This window comes from Polyodon spathula, chromosome 46 (genome assembly GCF_017654505.1).
Source record: "Polyodon spathula isolate WHYD16114869_AA chromosome 46, ASM1765450v1, whole genome shotgun sequence".
Taxonomy (NCBI): domain Eukaryota; kingdom Metazoa; phylum Chordata; class Actinopteri; order Acipenseriformes; family Polyodontidae; genus Polyodon; species Polyodon spathula.
Window position 1 is genome coordinate 517100 of NC_054579.1, and position 11154 is coordinate 528253.

Sequence of the window (11154 nt, forward strand, 5' to 3'; positions counted from 1 at the left end):
GGCTCTAGCGGAGCTGAGGAGGGACTGGGAGGGAAGCAGTGTGGCTCTAGCGGAGCTGAGGAGGGGGGCTGGGAGGGAAGCAGTGTGGCTCTAGCGGAGCTGAGGAGGGACTGGGAGGGAAGCAGCGTGGCTCTAGCGGAGCTGAGGAGGGACTGGGAGGGAAGCAGTGTGGCTCTAGCGGAGCTGAGGAGGGACTGGGAGGGAAGCAGTGTGGCTCTGTGGAGCTGAGGAGGGGCTGGGAGGGAAGCAGTGTGGCTCTAGTGGAGCTGAGGAGGGACTGGGAGGGAAGCAGCGTGGCTCTAGCGGAGCTGAGGAGGGGCTGGGAGGGAAGCAGCGTGGCTCTAGCGGAGCTGAGGAGGGACTGGGAGGGAAGCAGTGTGGCTCTAGCGGAGCTGAGGAGGGACTGGGAGGGAAGCAGTGTGGCTCTAGCGGAGCTGAGGAGGGACTGGGAGGGAAGCAGCGTGGCTCTAGCGGAGCTGAGGAGGGACTGGGAGGGAAGCAGTGTGGCTCTAGCGGAGCTGAGGAGGGGCTGGGAGGGAAGCAGTGTGGCTCTAGCGGAGCTGAGGAGGGACTGGGAGGGAAGCAGCGTGGCTCTAGCGGAGCTGAGGAGGGGCTGGGAGGGAAGCAGCGTGGCTCTAGCGGAGCTGAGGAGGGGCTGGGAGGGAAGCAGTGTGGCTCTAGCGGAGCTGAGGAGGGACTGGGAGGGAAGCAGCGTGGCTCTAGTGGAGCTGAGGAGGGACTTGGAGTGCTTGGGGTTCAGGGGCTCTGTCTCAGGACCCCGGTTGGCTGAATCTGAGGTCAGCTGGTTTTAAGGCACCGTCTAGATTTTGTTTTTTCCCCCCTCTGCAGCTCAGTCAGGCTGGGACTGCCCAGGGACCGTCTGCAAAGTGTTAGCAGGACTGGAAACAGAAGAGCAGAAAAAGCATTTTATACATTATTATTAATGACATTATATATATATATATATATATATATATATATATATATATATATATATATATATATATAATATATAATATATACATATATATATAAATATATATAATAACCATTATCATTTATATATTCGATAGATGGAGAGATGCGACATTAGGGTACGGGTCCCAGGCGATAGAGCTCGCCCCCTCCTCTCTGAGTCCCCAGGCTGTTCTGCACACCCCCCTCCTCTCTCTCTCTCTGGCCATTCCCCCTCTCTCTCTTACCCCCCCCTCCTCTGTCAGTCCCCCAGGTTGTTCCGCACTCCCCCCTCCTCTCTCAGGGCTGCCAGCGTTAGTCTCAGGTGTTCTCTCAGCTGGCTGATCTCCCTCTCGCTCCGCGCCTTCATGCTGCTCAGCTCAGCGTAAACCTCGTGGTACCGCTCTGAGGACAAGAGCTTCTCCTGAGAGAGGAGAGAGAGAGGGGTGAGAGAGAGGAGAGAGAGAGAGAGAGGGTGACAGAGAGAGAGAGAGAGGGGAGAGAGAGAGAGAGAGGAGAGAGAGAGAGGAGAGAGAGAGAGGGGGAGAGAGAGGAGAGAGAGAGGGAGGGAGAGGAGAGAGGAGAGAGGGAGAGAGAGAGAGAGGAGAGAGAGAGAGAGGGAGAGAGAGAGAGAGAGAGAGGAGAGAGAGGAGAGAGAGGAAGCTCCCACTCTGACTCCTCTCTCACCTCTCTGAGAGAGGAGAGAGAGGGAGAGAGGAGAGAGGGATCACCAAATTAAAGTTCTCACCTTGTGCAAGGTCTGTACCTCCTCTCTGAGACACGACATCTCCTTCTGGAGAGACTGAACCTCACTCTCCTTCACCCTCAATAACACCTGGACAGAGACCCAGAGACAGAGAGACAGAGAGACAGTGAGACACACACACAAGCACAGAGACACTGACACACACACACACACACACACACACACTACACACACACACACACACACACAAGCACACATGACACACACACACACACACACTCACCTCCAGCTCGCAGGAATTCCGTTCCCGGTTGCTATGGGAACCGCTCCCCTTGTCTGACCCCTGACCTGTGATGAAGTTTTGCAACCGACCAATCTCATTGGAGAGACGAGTCCGCAGATCCTGAGAGAGAGAGAGAAAGAAACAGTGTGAGCTTATAAACCCTAACCCTCTCCTCTCTCTCTCTCTCTCTCTCTCCTCTCACTCTCTCTCTCTCTCTCCTCTCCTCTCTCTCTCCTCTCCTCCTCCCCTCACTCTCACTCCCCTCTCTCCTCTCTCTCTCTCTCTCTCTCCTCTCCTCTCTCTCTCTCCCTCCTCCTCCTCCCCTCCCTGGGTCTGCTAGGGCAACGGAGGACTCTCTCTCTCCTCTCCCCTCTCTCCCTCTCCCCTCCCTCTCCCCTCCCCTCCCCCCTCCCCTCCTCTCCCTCGTTCTCTCTCCTCAGTTCCTCCATCGCTCTCCTCTGCTGGCTCGATTCTTTCTCTCTCTCCTCTCCTCTCTGAAGCAGGCTGTTAAATTCAATGCACTTGTGGGAATATCTCTCTGACAACCCCTCCAGTCTCCCTTCTGAGAGACCCCTCTCCGACTCCAGAGGGGGAACTCTCTCCTCTCTCCCCTCCTTCCTCTCCTGCTTCTTCAACTCCCAATCACCCAATCATGGATTTTAAAGATGGTCAGCGCTCCTTTAAAGGGAGGGGCCAGTGATCCTGTTAATAAAGCTAATAAGAGGTGAGAGAATGGATTTTACCTCGTTCTCTCTCCTCAGTTCCTCCATCGCTCTCCTCTGCTGGCTCGATTCTTTCTCTCTCTCCTCTCCTCTCTGAAGCAGGCTGTTAAATTCAATGCACTTGTGGGAATATCTCTCTGACAACCCCTCCAGTTCCCTTCTGAGAGACCCCATCTCCGACCTGCAGAGGGGAAACACACACACACAGAGACCCGGGTTCAAATCCTGCTTCTTCAACTCCCAATCACCCAATCATGGATTTTAAAGATGGTCAGCGCTCCTTTAAAGGGAGGGGTCAGTGATCCTGTTAATAAAGCTAATAAGAGGTGAGAGAATGGATTTTAAAGATGGTCAGCGCTCCTTTAAAGGGAGGGGTCAGTGATCCTGTTAATAAAGCTAATAAGAGGTGAGAGAATGGATTTTAAAGATGGTCAGCGCTCCTTTAAAGGGAGGGGCCAGTGATCCTGTTAATAAAGCTAATAAGAGGTGAGAGAATGGATTTTAAAGATGGGCAGCGCTCCTTTAAAGGGAGGGTCCAGTGATCCTGTTAATAAAGCTAATAAGAGGTACTGGTTGATAAGCTATGGGAATTGTGAGTTTTGTACTGGTTAGACTGGTCCCAGTGCCCGTCTCTTACTGGTGCTGTGTCCGTAGGGACTGCAGATCTACTGAATTGTCTCCAGTGGTCAGTCGCTTGATCTTCTCTATCTCTTTGGCCAGTTCCTCTCTGTGAGCTTTTTCAAGAGCCTGCATCACTGAAAGTAACATTGAAAACAGACATATATTTTTAAACCTGTACATTACAATATTAACTTTGGTTGAAGGCGGTTTGTAGCTGGTTTTATAGTGGAGAGAGCTGCAGTGTATTGGTGGTAGTGGTGAGATATTTAAACAGAGAGCTCAGGGCTGGGAATCAGACTCCTATTGCACAGCAGTGTGATCCAGTCCAGGTTTCACTGCTACCAGCTTGATCAGCCCCCAGTGTGTCTAGCGAACAAGCTCAGGTGTGTCTTATTATTAAACTCCTAGTGAAAGCAGGACTGGATCACACTGCTGTGCAGCGGGAGTCTGATTATTAAACTCCTAGTGAAAGCAGGACTGGATCACACCGCTGTGCAGCGGGAGTCTGATTATTAAACTCCTAGTGAAAGCAGGACTGGATCACACTGCTGTGCAGCGGGAGTCTGATTATTAAACTCCTAGTGAAAGCAGGACTGGATCACACTGCTGTGCAGCGGGAGTCTGATTATTAAACTCCTAGTGAAAGCAGGACTGGATCACACTGCTGTGCAGCGGGAGTCTGATTATTAAACTCCTAGTGAAAGCAGGACTGGATCACACTGCTGTGCAGCGGGAGTCTGATTATTAAACTCCTAGTGAAAGCAGGACTGGATCACACTGCTGTGCAGCGGGAGTCTGATTATTAAACTCCTAGTGAAAGCAGGACTGGATCACACTGCTGTGCAGCGGGAGTCTGATTATTAAACTCCTAGTGAAAGCAGGACTGGATCACACCGCTGTGCAGCGGGAGTCTGATTATTAAACTCCTAGTGAAAGCAGGACTGGATCACACTGCTGTGCAGCGGGAGTCTGATTATTAAACTCCTAGTGAAAGCAGGACTGGATCACACTGCTGCGCAGCGGGAGTCTGATTATTAAACTCCTAGTGAAAGCAGGACTGGATCACACTGCTGGGTTGGTTACCAGTTGCCGTGGCCGCGGACTCTTCTGCCAGGAGCCTCTCTCTCTCCTTCCCCAGCCTCTCTAGCTCCCTCTGGTGGTAGCGCTGAAATTCCTTCATGGCTTGAGAATGAGCTGTTTCCATTGTAGACAGACTGTGCTGACACTGAGCCTAGAGGAGAGAGAGAGAGAGAGAGGGAGAGAGGAGAGGAGAGAGGGGAAATAGGGTTTGAGCTAGCATCATGAGGAGAGTCGTCTGTTTCTCTCCGTTTGTGTGTGTCTCTCAGTGTGTCAGTGTGTGTCTCTGTCTCTCAGTGTCTCAGTGTGTGTGTCTCTCAGTGTCTCAGTGTGTGTGTGTCTCTCAGTGTTTCACCTGTGAGATGTACCCCTGTGGTGGGGGGGTGCTGTTTGACCTCTGACCCTCCAGCTCCCTCTTCAATCTCTCCACCTGCTGCCTGAGAGACTGACACTGAAAACAAACCAGTGAAACAAACCAGTGAAACAAACCAGTCCAATAAACCAGTGAAACAAACTTTTTAAAACAAAACTAAAAGATATTCAACTTGTTTTATTAAACTCCCCCCCCCCTCCATCCCGCCAAACCGCAGACCATAATTTCAGGGTGCCCACCTCTTTCTCCAGCACCTCGTCGCCACGGTGACCCCTCCTGGTTACCGCGGGAACCTGCCGGCTCTCCCTGAGTGGCAGCTTCTCAAACTCCTCCCACCTCTTCTCGATCTCCGCCTCCAGCCTCCTCCTCTGCTCTGGATCAGCTGTGGGAGGAGCTTCCAGAACCCCGCCCCCTTCTAGAACACTGGCCTTCCTGGAGGCCACTCCCCCCGGCCACTGCGGCCCGGCCCCTCTACCGGTTACCTTGGAGACATTCGTCTCAAACCACAGAGTTCTCTCCCCGTATCTCTGAGCGTGCAAGTTCTCCAGCTCCTCCCCCTTCTGTGACACGGGGCTCGGGGGCGGGGCCAGGGGCGCCAGTTCCACGTAGTCGAAGCGCTGCTGGGAGGCGGCCTCTGACCTCACTTCCTGCTCCGGCCGGCCCCTCCTTCCTGTGTGGGGGTCCCGCTGGGAGAAGGAGTTCTCTTTGTCGTCAGAGAGCCTGAGGGAAGGATACGAAAATGAAAGAGAAGAGAAGAGAGGAGAGAGCGAGAGAGAGGAGAGAGAGAGAGAGAGAGAGAGAGAGAGAGAGAGGAGAAGAGAGAGAGAGAGAGAGAGAGGAGAGAGGGAGAGAGAGAGGAGAGAGAGAGGGAGAAGAGAGGAGAGGAGAGAGAGAGACAGAGAGAGAGGAGAGAGAGCTGTGTGGGGTAGTCTCTGTCTGTGTCTGTCTGTCTGTTTACAGACACACACAAAGAGACAGACAGACACACACAAAGAGACAGACAGACAGACACACACAGACTTACTTGGTAACATCAGGGACTGACGTTGGTCGAATACATTTTCTCAAAACCTCAATCCAATTTCGTCGAATTCCTGAAGACACACACAGAGTGAGTACAGACAGACTAGAGAGAGAAGAGAGGAGAGAAGAGAGAGAGGAGAGAGAGAGAGAGGAGAGGAATTCTCTCCATCTAATACTGGAGTCTCCTGTGTGTAACATCCTATGTCTGGTCTCCATATGTTCAGACAACATACAGACACAAAGAGACAGACAGACAGACACACACAGACTTACTTGGTAACATCAGGGACTGACGTTGGTCGAATACATTTTCTCAAAACCTCAATCCAATTTCGTCGAATTCCTGAAGTCATTGCAGACAGAGTGTGTACTGCTTCAACAGTCTAGAGAGAGAAGAGAGGAGAAAAGAGAGAGAGAGAGAGAGAGAGGAGAGGAGAGAGAGAGAGAGAGAGAGAGAGAGAGAGAGAGGAGAGGAGAGAGGAGAAAAGAGAGAGAGAGGAGAGAGAGAGGAGAGGAGAGAGGAGAGAGAGGAGAGGAGGAGAGGGGAGGGGAGACGGGGGAGAATAATCTAGTGATAATGAACAACAATCCAAATGCGTTGAACTCTCTTATTCAATAGAATGAAGGAAATGAATAAAGTCGAACCTGTATTTGGAAGCCGTAGTTCTTCTGTACCTGAAACTCTGAGACATCGAGGCAGGAGAGGAGATCAATCACACCATCAACATCATCCACCTGAGAGAGAGATCAATCACACCATCAACATCATCCACCTGAGAGAGAGAGAGATCAATCACACCATCAACACCATCCACCTGAGAGAGAGAGAGATCAATCACACCATCAACATCATCCACCTGAGAGAGAGAGAGATCAATCACACCATCAACACCATCCACCTGAGAGAGAGAGAGATCAATCACACCATCAACATCATCCACCTGAGAGAGAGATCAATCACACCATCAACACCATCCACCTGAGAGAGAGATCAATCACACCATCAACACCATCCACCTGAGAGAGAGAGAGATCAATCACACCATCAACACCATCCACCTGAGAGAGATCAATCACACCATCAACACCATCCACCTGAGAGAGAGATCAATCACACCATCAACACCATCCACCTGAGAGAGATCAATCACACCATCAACACCATCCACCTGAGAGAGAGAGAGATCAATCACACCATCAACACCATCCACCTGAGAGAGAGAGAGATCAATCACACCATCAACACCATCCACCTGAGAGAGAGATCAATCACACCATCAACACCATCCACCTGAGAGAGAGAGAGATCAATCACACCATCAACACCATCCACCTGAGAGAGATCAATCACACCATCAACACCATCCACCTGAGAGAGATCAATCACACCATCAACACCATCCACCTCCACCTGAGCACAGAGAGAGATCAATCACACCATCAACACCATCCACCTGAGAGAGAGAGAGATCAATCACACCATCAACACCATCCACCTGAGAGAGAGAGAGATCAATCACACCATCAACACCATCCACCTGAGAGAGAGAGAGATCAATCACACCATCAACACCATCCACCTGAGAGAGAGAGAGATCAATCACACCATCAACACCATCCACCTGAGAGAGAGAGAGATCAATCACACCATCAACATCATCCACCTGAGAGAGAGAGAGAGAGACAGAGAGAGGAGAGAGGGAGGGGAGAGAGGAAGAGAAGAGGGGAGGGGAGAGAGAGGAGAGAGGGAGGGGGAGAGAGTGAGTTCTTCGGTGTGCAGAGAGCGGTAGAGAGGAGTGACTCTGTGTCTCTGTGTTCCAGCTCCAGCTGTACTGGTTCCCAGCAACCACAAAACCAGTTACCTCTTCAGCGCTGGAGTCTCTGTAGTATCTCAGACCAGCGTCGGTCAAAACAAACCAGTGCCTCTTCCACTGGGGGCAGAGAAACCAGTCAAACCAGTACAACACTGTTAATAAAGCTAATAAGAGGTGAGAGAATGGATTTTAAAGATGGTCAGCGCTCCTTTGACCAGTGATATGGTTAATATTGTATTTCTCACCTCTCCTTTCTCGTCCAGCTTTGACATCCAGCCTTTCTTGAAGTTCAGGAGATCAGGCTGAGAGAAAACGAGAGATAGTCAGTGACATCATCGTCCCCATCACCACGGCAGCGCATTCGCAACCAGAGCTCAGCGTGAGAGAGAGAGAGAGAGAGAGAGAGAGAGAGAGGAGAGGAGAGACAGAGGAGAGAGAGAGAGAGGGGAGGAGGAGCGAGACGCAGATCAGCACGGGATCAGAATCAGAGTTTCATGAGAATGAGAGAAGAGCTTCAACACAGAGAGATGTTGATCAGCCCCCAGTGTGTTTAGGGAACAAGCTCAGGTGTGTCTTATTATTAAACTCCTAGTGAAAGCAGGACTGGATCACACCGCTGTGCAGCGGGAGTCTGATTATTAAACTCCTAGTGAAAGCAGGACTGGATCACACCGCTGTGCAGCGGGAGTCTGATTATTAAACTCCTAGTGAAAGCAGGACTGGATCACACTGCTGTGCAGCGGGAGTCTGATTATTAAACTCCTTAGTGAAAGCAGGACTGGATCACACTGCTGTGCAGCGGGAGAGAGATTAGAGAAACTCCTGGTGGAAAGCAGAGGGAGGAACAGGACTGCTGTACAGCGGGAGTCACATTGAATTAAACTCCTACGAAACATGAAACCAGGACTGGAATCACACTGCTGTGCAGCGGGAGTCTGCACAATTAAACTCCTAGTGAAAGCAGGACTGGATCACACTGCTGTGCAGCGGGAGTCAACGATTATTAAACTCCTGAGTGAAGAGAATGGATTTTAAAGATGGTCACTGCTCCTTTAAAGGGAGGGGATTCCAGTGATCATGTTGTAAAGCTAATAAGAGGTGTGAGAATGGATTTTTAGCGCTCATTGTAAAGATGTCAGTGTTCCTGTGTGTGTGGTGTGTGTGTGTGTGTGTGTGTCTGTTTCTTAAGTGTGAGAAGAGGTGAGAGTATCAAAAACACTGAAGAGAGAGAGAGAGAGTGAGAGAGAGAGGGATGGAGGAAAGAGAGAGGGAGGAACAGGAAACCAAATACAGAACTAAAAGCCACAATGAATTTCACCCCCACGAAACATGAACACCAAACTGATAATAAAACCAACTCTTCTGGAAACACACACGACAGCACAAATAAGAGAGAGAGGGGAGAAATTACACAGGACTGTATCAAACACACACACTAGCTAGGTCTGAAATCAACGACATCCCTTCTACTGAACACAAGAGAATGGATTTTAAAGATGGTCAGCGCTCCTTTAAAGGGAGGGGTCAGTGATCCTGTTAATAAAGCTAATAAGAGGTGAGAGAATGGATTTTAAAGATGGTCAGCGCTCCTTTAAAGGGAGGGGTCAGTGATCCTGTTAATAAAGCTAATAAGAGGTGAGAGAATGGATTTTAAAGATGGTCAGCGCTCCTTTAAAGGGAGGGGTCAGTGATCCTGTTAATAAAGCTAATAAGAGGTGAGAGAATGGATTTTAAAGATGGTCAGCGCTCCTTTAAAGGGAGGGGTCAGTGATCCTGTTAATAAAGCTAATAAGAGGTGAGAGAATGGATTTTAAAGATGGTCAGCGCTCCTTTAAAGGGAGGGGCCAGTGATCCTGTTAATAAAGCTAATAAGAGGTGAGAGAATGGATTTTAAAGATGGTCAGCGCTCCTTTAAAGGGAGGGGCCAGTGATCCTGTTAATAAAGCTAATAAGAGGTGAGAGAATGGATTTTAAAGATGGTCAGCGCTCCTTTAAAGGGAGGGGTCAGTGATCCTGTTAATAAAGCTAATAAGAGGTGAGAGAATGGATTTTAAAGATGGTCAGCGCTCCTTTAAAGGGAGGGGTCAGTGATCCTGTTAATAAAGCTAATAAGAGGTGAGAGAATGGATTTTAAAGATGGTCAGCGCTCCTTTAAAGGGAGGGGTCAGTGATCCTGTTAATAAAGCTAATAAGAGGTGAGAGAATGGATTTTAAAGATGGTCTTTATAAAACAATGCAACTCAATATTTAGCTCTGGGAAGGAAACGTGACGTCACTAGCGACACAAACACACGATCACCAACCAGCAAAATAAAACACCCGACAAATCAATGCAAACGCAAGAGAGATTGTTACTTTGTAACAAAATAACTTTATAACAAGGATACAAGATTGTAGAGTTTAAATAAATCTCACGCCCACGCAGAATTGCATAAAACACGCCTGTATGTGAACGCGGATTTACTAACAAGATAATCGGCTTGCAAAAAGTTACATTTAAGTTAAATATTGTTTTAAATCGTGCATTATATTATAACCCCCCCACACACGCACGTCAACAGCAAACTTTTATCAAACTACAGATAAAAAACAGAGAGAGAGAGAGAGAGAGAGAGAAACACAGATCAAGATATGAATTTCTGCAAGAAATCGTGTTTTACCGTCATCTCTGTCTGTCAGGCAGTTCACGTCGGAAAAGACAAGAAAAAAAAGCGAAACGGAGGAAAAATAATGTATTTGTGTTTATAAATCAGTTTTCGGAACGAAACGTGACTTTGTTGTTGTTGTTTTCAAAGCAAATTCTTCCCCTCGTTAGCTCTCCATATCCAACACGAGTATTATTGTCGTTAAAAATATAGATATATTAAACTTTATTTCCGACTTTTCTGTAACTTTTTTTTTCTTTTCTTTTTTTTGTGTGTTGCTTCGGCTGTCTTCCTGGGCGGGTCCTCGACCAATCAGCGTCGAGACAAGAAATCGGGGCTCGACCAATCAGCGGCGTAGCCCGAGGCTGTTAAATATTCGGGGGGGGGGGGGGGGGGGGTTTAAAAGTTGAGGTTGAGAAGAGAGAGGAGAGGAGAGGAGAGAGAGAGAGAGAGAGAGAGAGAGAGAGAGAGAGAGAGAGAGAGAGAGAGAGAGAGAGAGAGAGAGAGAGAGAAGAGAGAGAGAGAGAGAGAGAGAGAGAGAGAGAGAGAGAGAGAGAGAGGAGAGAGAGAGAGAGAGAGAAAGAGGACACTCCAGGGCTGGGAAATCAGACTCCTGTTGCACAGCAGCAGTTTGATCCATTCCAGGCTTTGCCTGCCAGGTCCTGTATAATGAAGATTTCTGTAATTCATTTTGTCAGCACCAGTCGTGTAAATTCTCCCCCCTGCCCGTCCCTCAGTCTCTCACCCTCTCTGCCTCCCTGCTGTACTTAAGAGAACTGGACCTGCTCGTCGAACCCTGGTCCGCAAGACGCCGGTCCTCAGCCTACAAATACAACAAACACAGTCATAGGAAAATACAGCCAGACAGCTTCACAATGCTCCCCTGTGCTTTACCAGACCTCTCTGTGCTTTACAATGCTTCCCTGTGCTTTACCA

At 49.2% G+C, this 11154-nt stretch overlaps 1 protein-coding gene across 1 annotated transcript; it reads right to left on the reverse strand.

Annotated features, from left to right (window-relative positions):
• Nucleotides 1-837: 837 nt before the first annotated feature.
• triobpb (TRIO and F-actin binding protein b) lies at nt 838-10516 on the reverse strand. The gene is made up of 14 exons (XM_041237858.1): nt 10234-10516; nt 7819-7875; nt 7622-7690; nt 6405-6494; nt 6033-6142; nt 4976-5456; nt 4719-4814; nt 4370-4517; nt 3303-3420; nt 2687-2846; nt 1944-2063; nt 1703-1789; nt 1203-1378; nt 838-899 (listed from the first exon to the last, which is right to left on the reverse strand). Exons 1-13 carry the CDS (start codon nt 10237-10239, stop codon nt 1217-1219), a joined length of 1704 nt encoding a protein of 567 aa, XP_041093792.1. The 5' UTR covers nt 10240-10516; the 3' UTR covers nt 838-899; nt 1203-1216.
• Between the last annotated feature and the right edge of the window lie 638 nt (nt 10517-11154).

Coding starts and splice junctions, on each gene's coding strand:
- triobpb (XM_041237858.1), bottom strand. Junction 3,421..4,369: donor GTCCGCGGCCACGGCAACTG/GTAACCAACCCA, acceptor TGTTACTTTCAG/TGATGCAGGCTCTTGAAAAA. Junction 1,379..1,702: donor AGGTACAGACCTTGCACAAG/GTGAGAACTTTA, acceptor CTCCTCTCTCAG/GAGAAGCTCTTGTCCTCAGA.